Below are 18,125 nucleotides of genomic sequence, written 5' to 3' on the forward strand. Positions count from 1 at the left end.
TCAGCCAATGGAGTCGTGACGAAGGTGGAGCAGCACCTCGGGGACGTCCTGCGGATCCTGCCTCTACTGAATATTCATGAGGGAGGCGGGCAGACGCCGCTTCAAGCCGCGACCGGCGCCATGAAGTGAGAGGGGGTCCTGGGTTCACGGCGCGCGAGCTGGCGTGGGGGTCTGGAAGATGCAGGGGCCAGTGGGCAGGCCTCGGGTCCCGGCGGGGCGAGGGGAGGCTTAAGGAGAGGGGTAGGGATAGCCGCGGGGACCCGCGGGGCGGTAACGGGGATAGTCAGAGACGAGATGCAGAAGGGACCCGGAGACTTCTGGAGAACTGGGGGACATCCGGGGTGGGGGGGAGCAGCGGGCCGGTAACCCCTCTCGGTTCGACGGCAGGGGAGTGTGGAGTCTGGAGAGGGGCTGAGGGGGCGGGGGACTAACCCGGCAGCCCCCGCCGCCAGGCTTAACGTGGACGGGCTGCTGGTCTACTTCCCATACGACTACATCTACCCGGAGCAGTTCTCCTACATGCTGGAGCTCAAACGCACGCTGGATGCCAAGGTGGGTGGGCCGGCCCCTCGCTGCCCATCTGACAGCGGGGGCTGCCGCACGTGCGTCTAAGACTGAGATTGCAGGACGTTTGGAGTTTAGAAATCCGAGGTCCTTGGGAAGCCAGCGCTGCCAAACTTTCTGTTATCTCAAATAATAATAGTTAATAATAGCATTAGCTGACACTTGTCCAACGATAAGCCGCTCAGTGGTTGGCTTAGGAAGACAGAGACTTTGGAATCGACTACCCACAGCTGTGTGTCCTTGGGTAAATCACTGACTCTCCCAGTTCCACAGTTTTCACCTTTGTAAAATGGGCATAGTAATAATACCTACCTCAGCTGAGTATGAGGGCTGTAGGGGTTAATTCACTAAGTAAGTAGGAGGTTCTCAACTGGGGACGATTTTGACCCCCAGAGGACATTCGGCAATGTCTGGAGACATTCCTCATTGTCAGTACTAGTGGAGTGGTGGTGCTACTGGCATCTAGTAGGTAGAGGCCACAGATGCAGTGCACAGGACAGCGCCCTCACGATCAAATATTATCCGGCCGCAAAATGTCAAGAGAGTCGAGGTTGAGAAACCCCGACGTAAGACACTTAGTAATAGCTCCAGACACAGAGTAAGTGCTGTGGAGGCGCTTTTTGCCAAATTAAAACAAAACAGGTTCACCACATGTCAGACTGTACTAAGTATTTAACCCCCAGTTTCTCACTAATCCTCATAGCCATGCTATGAAGAAGAGATTAGGCCCATTTTTGGAGATGAGGATCCTGAGGCCCCAGAGAGGTTGAGCGGTCTTGCCTAAGACCACTCAACAAAAGTGGCAGAAGTGGGGTTCAAATCCACTGCCCCTAGGGCCCAGACTTTTAACTGCTCTGTTGTCCTGCTGTTCCAATGGTGGCATTTTGCGGCGGCGGTGGTTTCCCAGAGTCTGTGTCCCTGAAGTTCTGAGAGCCTGTGTCTTGTCCCTCCTGCCCGAATCATGCAGGGTCATGGAGTCCTGGAGATGCCCTCAGGCACTGGGAAGACAGTGTCCCTGTTGGCCCTGATCATGGCGTACCAGCGGGTAAGTGACCCACTGGGCCCGTGGAGGGGGAGGAGGGAGGAGGCTGGACAGGGGCCGAGGCTGAACCCATTGTCGTCGCCAGGCATATCCACTGGAGGTGACTAAACTCATCTACTGTTCGAGGACTGTGCCTGAGATTGAGAAGGTGAGCCTGGGACCAATCCCAGTGCCCCTCACTGTCCCCTAACCCAGCGGTCCCCCTGGCGGTTGCCATCATAGCTTTGGGGGCCTGTGGGAAGCTGGGGAAGGGGCTGGGGCTTTCAATGAGGCCAAGTCCCCCCTCCCTTATCAACTGGAACAGGTGATTGAAGAGCTTCGAAAGTTACTCAACTTCTATGAGAAACAGGAGGGCGAGAAGCTGTCGTTTTTGGGGCTGGCTCTGAGCTCCCGAAAGAACCTGTGTATTCATCCCGAGGTGAGTGCCCATTCCTCCCCTCGCCCTAAGCCTCAGGATAGAGGAAACTCTGCCATCCAACCAGGAGTCCTAGATCCCCACCCAGACCAGACATCTCAGGGAGATGTGCAGGTGCCATGCACAGAATTCTCTTCTCACTCATCAAATGCCGACTCACCAGTCATGGCCCAGGCACACCTCCGCCGGGGAGCCTTCCCACTTTCCCCAGCCTGAGAGAAGTTAAAAAGGCAGCTCCTTGGGGCTTCCCTGATGGCGCAGTGGTTGGGAGTCCGCCTGCCGATGCAGGGGACACGGGTGCGTGCCCCGGTCCGGGAGTATCCCACATGCCGCGGAGCGGCTGGGCCCATGAGCCATGGCCGCTGAGCCTGCGCCTCCAGAGCCTGTGCTCCGCGGCGGGGGAGGCCACAACAGTGAGAGGCCCACGTACTGCAAAAAAAAAAAAAAAAAAAAAAAAAAGGGCAGCTCCTGGAGGCTGGCAGGTCTGGTTTCCTGATTCTGAAATGTACTAGCCATATACTCTTGCATAGGTGGTTTCTGCTCTCGGGACCTCAGTCCTCTCTTCTGTAAGATGGGGATAATTAATCTACTGCTTCACACAGTTGTTGATAAGATTGGGCAAGGGGGTGGGGGTGGGCGAAATGGGTGAAGGGGTCAAAAAGTACAGACTTCTAGTTATAGGATAAATAAGTCACATAACGTACAGTTGACCCTTTGTATCTGTGGATGCAGAGCCTGCGGATAGGGAGGGCCAACTGCGCTACGCCACTTTATATAAGGGACTTGAGCATCTGTTAATTTTGTTATCCGTGGGGTGGACCTGGAACCATTTCCCCTTGGATATTGAGGGACAGCTGTACAGCATGGTGACTGTAAGTCATATACTGTATTGTATATTTGAAAGTTTCTAACAGAGTAGATCTTAAAAGTTCTTACCACAAGAAAAAAGATTGTAACTATGTACGGTGATGGATGTTAACTAGACTTACGGTGGTGGTCGTTTCCCTACATATACAAATATCGAATCATGTTGTATACCTGAAACTGATCTATAATGTTATATATCAATTATATTTCAATAATAAAAAAAAGATTGGGCAAGATAATGCATGTATAGCCCTTCACATGTATGAAGAGTTAAAAGAATTTTAGGAATTATGGGGAATTCCCTGGCGGTCCAGTGGTTAGGATTCTGTGCGTCCACTGAAGGGGACACGTGTTCGATTCCTGGTCAGGGAACTAAGATCCTACAAGCCACACGGCACAGCCAAAAAAAAAAAAGAATATTAGAAATTATAGTGATATTAATAAATATTACTATATGATACATAGAAAAATAATTGTCATTAAGTTACAAAACCATTGGGGTCACTGAGCTCCAGGCACGGTTTTAAGTGCTTTAGTGTGGAAATTCTTTAGTGGGGTATAATATATTCCAAGAATGTATTTTTTATTTATATATATATATTTTTTTTGTTGTTGTTGTTGTTACATTATTTATTTATTTGATTGTGCCAGGTCTTGGTTGTGGCATGTGGGTTCCTTACTTGTGGCTCACCAGCTCTTTAGATGTGGCACAAGGGCTCCCCAGTTGTGGCTCACGGGCTCCTTAGTTGTGGCATGTGAACTCTCAGCTGAGGTATGCATGTGGGATCCAGTTCCCTGACCTGGGATCGAACCCGGGCCCCCTGCATTGGGAGTGTGGAGTCTTAACCACTGTGTCACCAGGGAAGTCCCAGAATATATATTATGTAATGTTATTTGTAAGAATGTATGAGAAATAATACAGATAGTGGATGATGACTAAAGAGCAGTGGCACCCCAGCACTGTGTTGAAACCCATGGATGGGAATCTTTCCCATTCTTGGTGATGCTGTAGTGCAAAAATATCCCTGGCTCTTTCTTTTTGGACAGCCGACTTTGTGCCATCCTGCTGTTGCTACGTGGAATTAAGGAACATAACTCTATTCGGCCTTTGTTATCTGATAGCAAGGAGGATTGGGATATAGGAAAGCTTCCACAGACTCTGGAGCAAAATTTCAAGATGCTTTCTTTTAAACAAAAGTTTAAATTATGACTTTAAGTTTAGAGACATAAATGAAGAGGAACCATGTAGCAAATGGATGTATGCGTGCGCTCAGAACACGCTCAGGTGGTGGTTCTGTCCCCCTTAGGAAAATGAGAAGTTGAGAATTAATTAACTGGATTAGATTTTCTGGAAATGTGGTTAAGTGTATAAGTAGTATTCTGCTGTATGTCAGGATGGTATCTTAGTTGTTTCCAGAGATATATAGTGACCTGGATAATGCTAAAGATTGCGACAGATAATTCCATCTTGGTTTTGTCCGTCCACATGCCTGCTGCCTTGGAAAGATTTAAAAGCATAGCTGTAGTTTTCATTTGGATTGAATTTAGTTCTTCAAAATAGATTTGCCATTGGGTCTCTGCTTTAATCCTAGATAAAGTTTTCATAGTTTTAAAATACTTTTCTGTGTGAGCATACATGACACTTAACATTGTGTACCTTGTACAATGTTTTGTTTTTTTTTTTCTTCTGTACGCGGGCCTCTCACTGTGGTGGCCTCTCCCGTTGCGGAGCACAGGCTCCGGACGCGCAGGCTCAGCGGCCATGGCTCAGGGGCCCAGTCGCTCCGTAGCATGTGGGATCTTCCCAGACTGGGGCACGAACCCGTGTCCCCTTCATCGGCAGGCGGACTCTCAACCACTGTGCCACCAGGGAAGCCCATTTTTCTTATTTATTTTTGGCTGAGTTGGGTGTTTGTTGCTGGGCGCAGGCTTTCTCTAGTTGCAGTGAGCGGGGGCTACTCTTTGTTTCAGTGCGCACGCTTCTCATTGCCGTGGCTTCTCTTCTTGTGGAGCACGGGCTCTAGATGTGTGGGCTTCAGTAGTTGTGGCTCGTGGGCTCTAGAGCGTAGCCTCAGTAGTTGTGGCACACGGGCCTAGTTGCTCCGCAGCATGTGGGATCTTCCCGGACCAGGGCTTGAACCTGTGTCCCCTGCATTGACAGGCGGATTCTTAACCACTCCGCCACCAGGGAAAGTCCAATGTATTTGGTTTTTTTTTTTTGCCATACGCGGGCCTCTCACTTTTGTGGTCTCTCCCATTGCGGAGCACAGGCTCCGGACGCACAGGCCCAGCAGCCATGACTCACGGGCCCAGCTGCTCCACGGCACGTGGGATCTTCCCGGACTTGGGCACGAACCTGCGTCCCCTGCATCGGCAGGTGGACTCTCAACAGCTGCGCCACCAGGGAAGCCCCAATGTATTTGTTTTTTTATGTGATTTTTTTGGGTATTTATTGTTTATTTGTTTGTTTATTTTTGGCAGCGCCGGGTCTTAGTTGCAGCATGTAGAATCTTCGTTGCAGCATGTGGGGTCTTTAGTCGCGGCATGCCAACTTCTTAGTTGAGGCATGTGAACTCTTAGTTGTAGCATGAGGACTTACTAGTTGCGGCGTGCGGAATCTTAGTTGCGGCATGTGGGCTTCTTAGTTGAGGTATGTGGACTCTTAGGTGGGGCTTGCCGGCTCCTTAGTTGTGGCATGCAAACTCTTAGTGTGGCATGCGGGATCTAGTTCCCTGACCCGGATTAGAACCCTGGGCTCCCTGCATTGGGAGCAGGGAGTCTTACCCACTGGACACCAGGGAAATCCCATATGACGTATTTATATTACCTAATTAAAAAAAGATAAAATGTAAAGGCATTTAAGAAAGAGAAAGAAGTAGTATAAGCCTTGGCAACTAGGGACTTCCTTGGTGGTCCAGTGGTTGAGACTTGGCCTTTGGTCGGGGAGCTAAGATCCCACATGCCTGGCAGACAAAAAACCAAAAAACGTAAAAGAGAAGCAATATTGTAACAAATTCAGTAAAGACTTTAAAAAAAAAAAAAAGCCTTGGCAACTGATGGAAAGGGAGAGGGAGGGGTCAGCCGCCTCAGAGCCTTCCCTTTGGTGAGGGAAGAGGGAGCCCTGGGCTGTGACGGTGCCATCAGTGGAGCCTCAGAGGGTTCAGAGCAGGGCAAAGGTAAGGCAGGTTCTCAAACTGCGATCAGAGCCTCCTCTGATTCTTGGACCTTGCCAAAGTTCTGGCTGTTTTAGCATTTTAAAAGATAAAGCAGAAAAATAAATAAATAAATAAATAAAGATAAAGCAGGACTTCCCTGGCGGTCCAGTGGTTAAGCCTCCGTGCTTCCAACGCAGGGGGTGCAGGTCGATCCCTAGTTGGAGAATTAAGATCCCACATGCCGTGTGGCACGGCCAACAAAAAAAAGATAAAGCAGTTATCCTTCATCTACATGCTAAAGAATCTTCAAGCCTTAATAGTTTGAAAAATTGAGATGTAATTGGCATTATATAGAGGTTAACATTTTAAAAAGAATGAGAGCCCAACAGCTGTACCACTCTTGCATCCCTGCAGTAAGTTCTCGGTGTCTTAACTGTTTAATAACAAAGCAGATTGAGGTTCGAGTTTTCCACAAATGCCCAAGTCTCACCCCGGTTGGAATAGGATGGCCTCCTATCCCGCCTATCCGTTAGGTGTTGAGCCCCGGATTCGAGGAGTGGTTGGGCCTCTCAGCCTTTCTCGGTGCTAAGATGCTCCCTGGCCCCTCAGGTGACGCCCCTGCGCTTTGGGAAGGACGTCGATGGAAAATGCCACAGCCTCACGGCCTCCTACATAAGGGCACAGTACCAGCGGGACCCCAGCCTGCCCCACTGCCGCTTCTACGAGGTGCCTGCGGGGCAGCGGTGAGAGACAGAGGGTGGGACCGCTAGCAACGGCCAACCTCCCTGAACCCCAGGTACCCTCTCACCCATAGGAATTTGATGTCCATGGGCGCCAGGTGCCCCTCCCTGCTGGCATCTACAACCTGGACGACCTGAAGGCCATGGGGCAGCGCCAGGGCTGGTGCCCATACTTCCTTGCCCGATACTCAGTGAGGAGGCCAGCAGGGGTCGGGCAGAGGGCTGTGTGTGAGGGTTACAGGCTGCCTGCCCATCTGTCTATCTGCCTAGATCTCCCTATTGGTCTGTGCCTGTATCTGTTTGTCAGTCTCTCTCCGTTTGCGTATATGTATTTGTGCCTTGCCTGTGTCTGTCTTGCCTCGTCTCTGTGTGCCTGTCTGTGTCTGTCTGTCCATCTGCCTGTGTCTCTTGCCTCGCCTCGCCTCTGTGGGCCTGTGGGGCAGTGGCGTGGCGTCGTGGTGTGGACGGCGGTGGCAGGGCCCCAGGGCTGGGTGCTGGCAGACGGCCCGGGCTGACCCTGCCCGCCTCGGCCCCCAGATCCTGCACGCCAACGTGGTGGTCTACAGCTACCACTACCTCCTGGACCCCAAGATTGCCGACCTGGTGTCCAAGGAGCTGGCCCGCAAGGCCGTCGTCGTCTTCGACGAGGCCCACAACATTGGTGAGGGAGGGGGCCAGGGCAGGGAGGCGATGCCAGCCCCTCAGGCTGCCGCTGCGTCCACCTGCCTGAGCCCGGCCCGCTGCCTGCTCTCCTCCAGACAATGTCTGCATCGACTCCATGAGTGTTAACCTCACCCGCCGGACCCTGGATCGGTGCCAGGGCAACCTGGAGACCCTGCAGAAGACGGTGCTCAGGTGGGGATGCTGCAGCCGGTAGGCCCTGGCGCCTGACTTGCCCCCCAAGTGTCCCCAGCTCTGCCCACACCTGGTCTCCCCGCAGGATCAAGGAGACGGACGAGCAGCGTCTGCGGGACGAGTACCGGCGCCTGGTGGAGGGGCTGCGGGAGGCCAGCGCCGCCCGGGAGACCGACGCCCAACTGGCCAACCCCGTGCTGCCCGACGAGGTGCTGAAGGGTGAGCCGCGGCCTGCCCCCGCGCCCCCCGCACCCCTGCCGCTTGGACCCCCAGCGGCGCCTGGCTGAGCCCCTCTTCCCGCAGAGGCGGTGCCAGGCTCCATCCGCACGGCCGAGCACTTCCTGGGCTTCCTGCGGCGGCTGCTGGAGTACGTCAAGTGGCGGCTGCGCGTGCAACACGTGGTGCAGGAGAGCCCACCCGCCTTCCTGAGCGGCCTGGCCCAGCGCGTGTGCATCCAGCGCAAGCCCCTCAGGTGCGGCCTCCGAGGCTGGGTGGGTGGGTCCCTGCTGGGGGTGGGGGGCGTCGAGGCCGGCCCTGGCACTCGCTGAGCTTTGTCCTCCCAGCCTGTGGCCTGGGGTCACCGTGTCACCAGTATCAGGAGTAAGGGAAGAGCGGGGGGCGCATTGTGTGACACTCGTGGGGCAGAGCGGGCCAGTCCGCGAGCTGGTCTTGGGGCCCTGGTGGGGCAGGCGGCACATGGCTCGATCAGAGAATTTACCTGAGGAGAGTTTGATGGAGGGGCTGTGTACAGGGGGGCGGGCAGGGTGGAGGAGCTGACGGGTGGCGAGGCCCCTGGGCCCTTGCCAGAGGTCAGAGGTGTTCCTGCCCCAGGCCCCAGGGGAAGGGGAGGGAGCGGCCCTGGGGAGGGGCTCCTGATGAGGCTCAGCAGAGCGGGAGCCGGGAGAAAATGGGGCCCTCCCCCCAGACCCCTGTCTCCTCCCATCAGTGCTTCTCATCGTCCCCCCCGCGACCCCGGCCCCCAGCCTGTGGGCTGGAGCAGCCCCTCAGTGCGATCTGGGGGGCAGGGTCAGTCTCCCCGTCACAGGGCAGGCAGCGAATGGACCTGGGAGTGGGGATGGAGTTTCCTGTGCTTTTCCTTTGCTGTTTTGCATAAGTCATTTGTCTTCTCTGAACCTTAGTTTCCTCCTTTGCGGAGGAGCGGGGGCTACTCTTCGTTGGGGTGCACGGGCTTCTCATTACACTGGCTTCTCTATTTTTTTTCCTTCTTAATTCATTTATTTATTTTATCTTATTTATTTTTGGCTGCGTTGGGTCTTCATTGCTGCACCTGGGCTTTCTCTAGTTGTGGTGAGCGGAGGCTACTCTTTGTTGCGGGGTGTGGGCTTCTCATTGCGGTGGCTTCTCTTGTTGCGGAGCATGGGCTCTAGGCCCACGGGCTTCAGTAGTTGTGGCACGCGGGCTCAGTAGTTGTGGCTTGCGGGCTGTAGAGCACAGGCTCAGTAGTTGTGGTGCACAGGCTTAGTTGCTCCACAGCATGTGGGATCTTCCTGGATCAGGGGTCGAACCTGTGTCCCCTGCGTTGGCAGGTGGATTCTTAACCACTGTGCCACCAGGGAAGCCCTACACTGGCTTCTCTGTTGTGGTGCTCGGACTTCAGTGGTTGCGGCATGCGGGCTCAGTAGTTGTGGCTCGCGGGCTCTAGAGCACAGGCTCAGTAGTTGTGGCACACGGGCTTAGTTGCTCCGCAGCACGTGGGATCTTCCTGGCCCAGGGCTCGAACCCGTGTCCCCTACGTTGGCAGGCGGATTCTTAACCACTGCACCACCAGGGAAGTCCCTCCTGCGGTGGTTAAATGACAGGGCAGCGATGCCAGGAACCTACCCGGTCTAGAGCACTGATGACGAGCTAAGTGCTTTATGGTCCACATCCCATGGAATCCCAGTACAGTGTCCTCCTTCCCTCGCGGTCCAGTGCAGTGGTTAAGACGCTGCCCTTCCACTGCAGGGGGCACAGGTTTGATCCCTGGTTGGGGAACTAAAATCCCACATGCCACGCGGCCAAAAAAAAAAAAAAAGAAAAATACTGTCAATACAGTGTCCTTGCCTTGCTCTCTAGAGGACGCTGTGTCCCACAGAGGAGAAGCCGTTGTCCAGGGCCACACAGCACTGCCTATGGCAATTGTGACTCGAAGCCCGGCCTGTAGGGCTCCAGAGCTCCTGGCTGCTCTGCCTCTGAGGGGGTGGGGAGCCCTCGGTGTGGCTTCAACTTTCTCTCACAGCTGAGAGACTTTTGAGGACAGAGGGAATCTTAGTTAGCCATATGATACGTGTTCTGAGTGCCTGCTCTGTGGTGGGGACGCAGTGATGACTGAGACAGCCCTGGCCCTGCCCTCCTGGGGCTCCCAGTTCAGTTGGGGAGACAGACCTGTCCCAGATAGGGCCAACCCAGGGCCGGGATGGGGGAGTCCTGGGGGCTGAGGGAATGCAGAGGGGGCACCCGATCGAGCTTGGGGGAAGAGAAGACAGACTTGAAGAAAGGAGGTTCAGGAGGCCGGTTTTAAACTTGACCATCTGCCTGGCTCCAAAGCCAGGTTCTCCTGCTCCACCGCCTGTCCCCGAGGGGTGAGAGCCTCCAGCTGGGTGGCCTTGCGTGTACGGCTCTGTGAGGGTGTGTGAGGTTGTCCTCTGTGAGCAGGTGGGACTCTGACGCTGTGAGTGTCACCGAGGGTGGTGAGTGGGACTGAGACATAGCGAGAGGTTCTGGGCGTGAGTATATGACAGTGTGGCCGTGCGGGATTCACGTTGTGACTGTGGGATGCTGGGTCACCCCTTTTGACGGAGAACCTGCATGTGAGAGTGTGATCTCATGTGACATGACTGCGACTCTGTGGGCCGTGTGATTATTGCTCCGTGTGTACCCTCGTGTGGCTGTGGCCCTGTGGGACATGCACTTGTACAAGGTGGGGACACAGAGGTGACTCACACAGACCCAGGCCCTGCCCTCACGGAACTGCCAGGCGGCGGGGGAGGCGGTGCGTGACCACGTCCTCTGAGGGCGAGGAGGGGACTCTGGGGCCCGCTGCCTTCCCTCAGCCCATCCTGCCATCCCGCCACCCCGCCAGGTTCTGCGCCGAGCGCCTCCGCTCCCTCCTGCACACCTTGGAGATCACGGATCTCGCCGACTTCTCCCCTCTCACCCTCCTGGCTAACTTCGCCACGCTCGTCAGCACCTACGCCAAGGGTGAGCTCACCTCTTCCTGCCCCTGCCGGCCCCCGGCCCGGAATCGGGATCTGGCAGAGCCTAGAGGGCTGCCCCTGGGACTTGGACTGGCGGGACCTCGTAGGGTTGGGCTTGGGAGTTCGGGCTCTATTTTGAGGGAGCGGGGAGCCACGAAGGGCTCTCGAGTGAGCAGGCCTCGCGCTCAGATCTGCGTGTTCAAAGGTTCCCTCTGGCTGCAGAGTGGACAGTATGGGGGTGGGCAGAGGCATGAGGTGAGGCCGGAGAAGTTCTGTGGGGATCTGCTCACTTACACCGGGGGGTGGGGTAAGGGGTTGGTCATGCTGCTCCCAGGCACTGGGGAGCCATGGCAGGTTCTGAGCAAGGGAGAGGCAGGATCAGATTTGTGCTTTAGAATGTTTCTTCTAGCAGAGGCTGGGCCATTGCGGGAGGAGAGAAAAGGAGGGGCTGGAGAGAGATGTGGGAGCTAAAGCGGCCGGGACTGGGTGCCTGGTCTTGCGGGGCCTGGGGGAGAGGAGTCGAGGAGGATGCTCAGATTTCCAGGGGAGAGGGGAGCATTCCCTCTGCTTCCTCAGCTTTAAGCTGTCCAAGGGCTCAGTCTGATCTCCGGGGATTACTCCTCTATCTAGGAAACTAGGTCAGGCCTGCCTGATGTCCTGCGGCCTGGTGTGGCCTTGGCAGGAGGATAGTGAGTCCATCTCCCCCACCCCAGGGCCGATCGGCAGCAGGTCTCAGCGGAAGCGTCCTTCTGCGTCCATGCCTCCGTCCATCCCGTCTTGCCTCTCAGTCTGTCTTTCTCCTCTGTTCCCCACTTCGCCGTCTCCCAGCACCTGACATTCTTTATTTGGAACGCCCTTCCCCACGTTCCTCAGCCCCCAGCTGTCTCCCCCTCATCCTTCAGTTCTCGGCTTGGGAGAAATGCCGCCGCCTCCTCCAGGAAGCCCCTTCTGACTCCCAGGCTGGGCCAGGCCCCTCCTCTAGGCTCCCCGTCCCAGCCTTGCCCACTTAAGAGTGGTCACTCTGTGGGGACAGGTCTGTGTCCCCGTCACTGGACTGTGAGTCCTGAGAGGGCAGGACCAGGGCTGTCTCAGCCACTGCTGCGTCCTCAGCACAGGGCTAGGCACAGAGGACTTGATTTTTCCAAACATTTTTACTAAGTGAAATAGAACCAATTCATTTATTGGTTCAACAAATGGGCCAGGCCCAGCACTGGGGAAGTGGCAGGAACCAAGAAAGACCTCATTCCTGACCTCCCAGAACTTACGTGCTAGCTGGGAAGACAGGGAGCCAAGGCGCAGACACAGGTAAGGAAGATGATTCCAGAAAGCGATAGTTTTCGTGAGAAACAAACATGTCGCCGTGTTGGAGAACACCTACATGGCTGGCGTGGCTCTTCTGAGCTGACATTTGAGCTGAGTTCCGAATGACCAAATGGAGCCAGCTGCCTTGGGAAGCTTGCCAGGCAGTGGGGCAAGTGCAAAGGCCCCGGGGTGGAATGAGCCTGGTGGTTTTGAAAGTGAGGCAGGAGGCCTGTGAGCAAGGAGGAAATGGGGTCATCGCGGCAGGATCCCACAGACAATTCTGGACCCTGGGAGGAGTGTGGGGGCTTCTGAGCAGGGGCAAGTTGTGAACTGACTCAGGATTTCACAGAGTCCCTCTGGCTGCTGTGAAGGGAGCAGGGGTGGGAGCGGGGAGCCCAGTGAGGAGGCGACTGCAGTGGTCTAGGCGGGAGGTGATGGCGGCTGCACTGGGCCGGGGGTGGGGGAAGTGGGCAGCTAGACTTTGGAGGCAGAGCTCACCAGCCTCCTGATGGCTTAGACAGACAGGTGGTAAGAGAAGGTTCGAGACTTTGGCTTGAGTTGGGGGTGGGCCCCTGCAGCCCCGGGAGAGTGAGGGGTGAGCCTTTGGTACTCTTGGCTCAGGGTCCTCTGAACGTTTGCACAGGTGTCGGCCCTGGGGAGAAGTGGGCGGGTTGGGGTATATTTTGGACTCAGATGCCTGGGTTTTAGGTTTGGGCTGCTGGTGGCTGGTCCCATTCACTGAGGAAGGTGGGGGGAGGAGGACTGAGGTGGAGGGAGAAAGTCGGGGGCAGGGGTGGGGGGTGGCCTAGTGGGCATGGTCATGACTGGCGCCCAGGGAATCTCACCGGCCCCCTGTAGGTTTCACCATCATCATTGAGCCCTTTGACGACAGAACCCCAACCATCGCCAACCCCATCCTGCACTTCAGGTGAGACCTGACCCCAGAGGGGGTATGAGTGGCCCACAGGGGCCTGGGCCCCCCAGCCTGGCACTCACCACCCTTGTCTCCTCCTCACAGCTGCATGGACGCCTCGCTGGCTATCAAACCTGTGTTCGAGCGCTTCCAGTCCGTCATCATCACATCTGGGGTGAGGGCCCTTTTGGCCCCCAGACCTCCACGGGGGGACTCCTGATTTCCTGCCCAGTCCTGCTAAGATCCCTCCTGCTGTCCCTGGTACAGACGCTGTCCCCGCTGGACATCTACCCCAAGATCCTGGACTTCCATCCCGTCACCATGGCAACCTTCACCATGACATTGGCTCGGGTCTGCCTCTGCCCCATGGTGCGTGGGAGAGGGTGAGGTGATGGGGGAGGGGAGGTGGGAATGAGGGCTGCCTTTCCTCCCTCTGCTCCCTGCCACTTCTCAGGCAGCTGTGGGATTCTGGATTCAGGCAGACCTGGGCCTGAGTTCGACGCCCCAAGCCTTAGCTTTCTCATGTGTGAAATGGGAACACCCCCTCTGTGATCTCCCAGGGTGGTTGAGGGGATTGAGTGAGATAACAGGTGTGAAAGGCCTTTGTGGCCCAGGGCCCGGTACTTGGTTAGCGTGGCCTTGCCTGGTTCATCATCTGGCTGTGACCTTGCTAAGTGACCTTTCTACTCTGCCTTGGTCCCCTTCTTTGTAAAATGAACATCGTAACATGGGCCCTCAGTTTCATATCTGAAGTCCCTGGGCCGGATGTGTGTTTTTTTGTTCGTTGTTTTTTGTTTTGCCGCGTCACACGGCTTGTGGGCTCTTAGTTCCCTGATCGGGGATTGAACCCGGGCTCTCGCTAGTGAAAGCATGGAGTCCTAACTACTGGACCACTAGGGAATTCCCCAGATGTGTTTTAGAATTGAGAATTTTCCAGACTGGAAACACTGCCAGTGGGGTCTGGGCACGTCCCTCCAGTGAGAGTCATATTTCAGCAAACGTTTTGAAGAGTCTAACTAAGGGAGATACGTCAGGACTCTGAATAGGCTCAGGGCAGGTTTTGCTGCTGTAGGAGTTCGTGCCAAACTTAAACATCTGGAGTTTGCAGAGCGTTTTCGCGTCTGAATTGCCCGTCAGGGGTTGTGGACTGGCGCTGACCACGGGCCACGTACTGCGTCGTGCTCCTGTGAGGTTGCTGGCGGTGTTGCACAGTGGCTGTCGAGCTGGGGGTGAGAGGCAACTTCCTGAACTGACTGGCTGGAGGCTGGCACGGGCTAAGAGGGTACTTGCTGCTGGGACACATGGGCAGACTTCGGTTCAGTTCAGTCCCTGCTGTGACCTTGGCCGGGCGACACGACACGCCTTTTGTGAGCCTTAGGTTACTCATCTGCGCCATGCGGATAACAGCGTAGCTGAGGGTTCATTCAATGACCCTGTGTCTGTAAAAAGCTTAGAACAGCGCTAGCAGGCCACCTGCACTCACACGTTGGAGCGGTTGCTGTTTCCCCTATCATGACCTCTCTTGCTCTTTCCAGATCATTGGCCGTGGCAATGACCAGGTGGCCATCAGCTCCAAGTTTGAGACCCGGGAAGATATCGGTATGGTACCCACAGGGGATGGTTTGTATGGGTCCCAGGAGGGGAAGTGGAGCAGTCAGCGTGGGCTGGGTCATGATGCAGTAACAGATACCTCCAAATCGAAGTGGCTTTAGGCAGAAGTACTTCTTGCCCACAGTACGTGCCATCATGGGTTGGTGGGGGCCTGCCCCATGTCTCATGCTGGGAACTTCCACCATTGGACACATCACTGTGACAGGAGGGATCATGGTGAATTGTGAACTGGCTCGTAAAGGTTCTCAACCTGGAAGTGACATGTGGCCCTTTCTGTATTTGGCCATGGCAAGTCACATGGCCACGCCTATCTTCAGGGGTTTGGGGGTGCCGTCCTCCCAAGGAAAAGCAGAATGTGTTTGAACGGTCCTACAGAGGCCTCAGTGGGGTTTTTAGGAACCCAAATTCAAGACAAGCCATTAGACAGGAATGCTCTGATAGGGAGTGGGGTGGTGGAACCAGGCCAGGAGAGAGTCCAACCTCTGACCCCTCACAGCGGTGATCCGGAACTACGGAAACCTCCTACTGGAGATGTCCGCTGTGGTGCCCGATGGCATCGTGGCCTTCTTTACCAGCTACCAGTACATGGAGAGCACCGTGGCCTCCTGGTACGAGCAGGTACGCCCAGCGACTCACCCCACAGAAGGCCCCTGTCTCAGCTCTTGGCTCTGTTCCCCTGTGTGTTGGCTTCATTCCTCTTGTGTTTTAAATGGTGACATGTATCATAGATGATAGGACAGCGTATAAAACACAGACGGACAGTTTAAAGAATAAATAGCATTCACTCTTCTCCCAACATCTAGGTTAAGAACTAAGACATGAGCAGCCTCGCTGGGCCCCTTCCTCAGAGGTGCGGCCCTCAGGAGAGGTGACCACATCCCACCTTATGGGTTTTTGGGGTTACTTCCTGACAGTCTCTCCAGCACATATGGCTTGGTGTCGAGACACTGGGCAGCAGGTGTGACTCTAGCTGGGTGCTGCGCCTCTAGAGGAAGGTTCTGGAGAATTACGGCTGGATACAGGCTCGGGGCAAAGAACCTGCAGGAGCCCCTTCTGGGGAGCGTGTGGGTGAGGTCATGGGGAAATGGAGCTCACCACGGCTGGGCACTGGCAACCCAACAGGATGTGGATGGGGAAGGGGCGCCCTGTCCTTTCTGATTCTGAATGCACCACGGGCCCAGCTCTCGGGTAAGTTAGGGCACCTCTTTGGGCTGAGACGAGTGAACTTGTCTAATGTTAGCACCAGGCAGTGTGTGGGAGCCTCATTCACGCACAACCAAGACCTGGGTCTTGTCCTCAGGCTCTTTCCACACGGTGGGAAAGGCGGCTGTCAGCCACCTGAGCGCCACATCCCGTGCGCCTTTCGTGTCTTATTTAAGAAGCCTTTGCCGACCCCAGGGTCCCAAAGATGGTCTCCTGTGTTTCCTTCTAGAAGCTTTGTAGTTGTAGCTTTCACATCTAAGGGCTGTGAGGTACCTCAGATTTACCTTTGTGTATGATGTAAGGCAGGGGTCAAGATTCATTTTTTTCCCATATGGAAATCTAATTTCTCCAGCCCCACTTACTGAAAAGAGCTCCCCGCACTGAGTGGCACAAGTGACCATCTGTGTGTGGGGGGTGTTTCTGACCCTCTGTTTTGTCTCACTGGTCCATCTGTGTACCTGTCCTTTATTCGCACCACACATCTATTTCAGTGTCAAATATGAAATCTCAAGTCAGCCTCTGATTGGCTCTGCCTGGCCTCTCCACCTATCACCTGCATCCCGATGGGCCATCTAGAGCCACATGCCTGTTCCATTCGTCCAAAGGATGAGGATTGGTTCCCTCCCCGGCTCACGGGGTTTTCCAAAGAAGTGACAGTACCACCACCCTCCCCAAGTCTCCAGTGGGCAAGCTGAGGCCTGGGGAGAGAAGTGGTCTGTTGCATGGGAATCTGACAAGAGTTGAGTTTAACCAGGACTCCCCTGTCCTTTAATCCTTCTGCCGGCCCACACCCTGACCTCCCTGGTGTCTTTCCCTAAGGGCATCCTCGAGAACATCCAAAGGAACAAGCTGCTCTTTATTGAGACCCAAGATGGGGCTGAGACCAGTGTTGCCCTGGAGAAGTACCAGGAGGTGGGTATTACCGGGGGAAGAGGAAAGCCCAGGGTGGAGAGGGACCAGAGGAGGCAGCTCCGAGGTGACGCATCTCGTGTCCTGGCCTCCCCTCCCCAGGCCTGCGAGAACGGCCGTGGGGCCATCCTGCTCTCAGTGGCCCGAGGCAAAGTGTCTGAGGGAATTGACTTTGGTGAGTGGACTAGGCTCTCCCCTCCCCCAAGCGCCTGCGTGGATGTCTGGCCATTTCTGCTCCCCCAGGGGACCGGCGGCCCATAGCCTGGGCACGCACGGGGGCCTCCCCTTCCTTCCATCCCTGGGTGCTCTGCAGGGCCCTTGGGGTGCAGTCACTCGAACAGCATGAGCTCCCGGGCCCCGCGAGCTCAGCCCTCTCACTCCCCCTCCTGTGTCGCGCAGTGCACCACTACGGCCGGGCCGTCATCATGTTCGGGGTGCCCTACGTCTACACCCAGAGCCGTATTCTCAAGGTGAGCAGCGCCTGGGGGGTAGGACGTGAAGGCCTCTGTCGGGCCCTCTCCTTAGGACTTGTGTGAGGAAGGGACGTTACCCCCCCCCATCTCTGCACCCGCAGGCGCGGCTGGAATACCTTCGGGACCAGTTCCAGATTCGAGAGAACGACTTTCTGACCTTCGATGCCATGCGCCACGCGGCCCAGTGCGTGGGTCGGGCCATCAGGGGCAAGACTGACTACGGCCTCATGGTCTTTGCCGACAAGGTGCGCGTTCCGGGGCCCCCGCCAACCAGGCTGTTCCCCCAGTTGCGGGTTCCCCCTGCCAGGATCCTGACATCCTCCCTCTCCCACTCACAGCGCTTTGCCCGGGTCGACAAGCGGGGGAAACTGCCCCGCTGGATCCAGGAGCACCTCACCGACGCCAGCCTCAACCTGACCGTTGACGAGGGGGTCCAGGTCGCCAAGTACTTCCTGAGGCAGATGGCACAGCCATTCCACCGGGTGAGCCCGCGGCGCCTAAGCTCCTCTTTCAGGAAGGGCCCTTGGCTTTCTCCCCGAGCCCCAAGCCCAGCCTGCTCCCTGCCCCCGACAGAGAGGGGTTTGTGTGCGCTGGCGCGCCAGGCCTGGGAACTGGAACTGCGGGGAGGGTCGAGGGCTACAGCCAGAGCGTGTCTCTCCATTGGGAGCCCCGAGCTGGCCGTGGGCCTCTGGAAAGCCAGTCCTTCTCTAGCTTGGACACAGCTCTCTGGGGACGGGATGCCCTGGGTTATACGGGTGTTTTGAAATTCAAGCATCCTGTCCTGTAGCCCCCCCCGCCCCCGGGCGGGCCACCTGTCCCTACTGAGTTGTGGACCCCTGTGTTAGGAAGTGCAGCAGCTGACACCCCCCACCCCCCACC

The 18,125-nt window shown here is 56.0% G+C and overlaps 1 protein-coding gene and 1 non-coding gene across 4 annotated transcripts in view; both read left to right on the forward strand.

Annotated features, from left to right (window-relative positions):
• ERCC2 (ERCC excision repair 2, TFIIH core complex helicase subunit) overlaps positions 1–18,125 on the forward strand; it is a 19,957-nt gene continuing 1,832 nt past the window's right edge. The window contains exons 1-22 of one of the 3 annotated variants that reach the window (XM_032612200.1): positions 1–125; positions 453–552; positions 1,532–1,609; positions 1,692–1,754; positions 1,911–2,024; positions 6,653–6,769; positions 6,858–6,974; positions 7,321–7,444; positions 7,542–7,638; positions 7,724–7,857; positions 7,942–8,110; positions 10,721–10,839; positions 12,996–13,065; positions 13,156–13,225; positions 13,318–13,419; positions 14,586–14,649; positions 15,158–15,279; positions 16,684–16,776; positions 16,876–16,948; positions 17,173–17,243; positions 17,348–17,491; positions 17,585–17,728. In XM_032612200.1, the coding sequence (XP_032468091.1) occupies positions 121–125; positions 453–552; positions 1,532–1,609; positions 1,692–1,754; positions 1,911–2,024; positions 6,653–6,769; positions 6,858–6,974; positions 7,321–7,444; positions 7,542–7,638; positions 7,724–7,857; positions 7,942–8,110; positions 10,721–10,839; positions 12,996–13,065; positions 13,156–13,225; positions 13,318–13,419; positions 14,586–14,649; positions 15,158–15,279; positions 16,684–16,776; positions 16,876–16,948; positions 17,173–17,243; positions 17,348–17,491; positions 17,585–17,728 (2,190 nt within the window). In that variant the 5' untranslated portion in view covers positions 1–120. Of the gene's footprint in view, positions 126–325; positions 553–1,531; positions 1,610–1,691; positions 1,755–1,910; positions 2,025–6,652; positions 6,770–6,857; positions 6,975–7,320; positions 7,445–7,541; positions 7,639–7,723; positions 7,858–7,941; positions 8,111–10,720; positions 10,840–12,995; positions 13,066–13,155; positions 13,226–13,317; positions 13,420–14,585; positions 14,650–15,157; positions 15,280–16,683; positions 16,777–16,875; positions 16,949–17,172; positions 17,244–17,347; positions 17,492–17,584; positions 18,121–18,125 lie in introns of those variants that run through there. The other 2 variants (XM_032612198.1, XM_032612199.1) reach the window with 2 other exon arrangements.
• LOC116744894 lies at positions 3,845–3,983 on the forward strand. The gene has a single exon (XR_004347218.1). It is a non-coding gene; the product is annotated as a small nucleolar RNA SNORA46 (small nucleolar RNA).

Source organism: Phocoena sinus, chromosome 19 (genome assembly GCF_008692025.1).
Source record: "Phocoena sinus isolate mPhoSin1 chromosome 19, mPhoSin1.pri, whole genome shotgun sequence".
In the NCBI taxonomy this organism is placed as follows: domain Eukaryota; kingdom Metazoa; phylum Chordata; class Mammalia; order Artiodactyla; family Phocoenidae; genus Phocoena; species Phocoena sinus.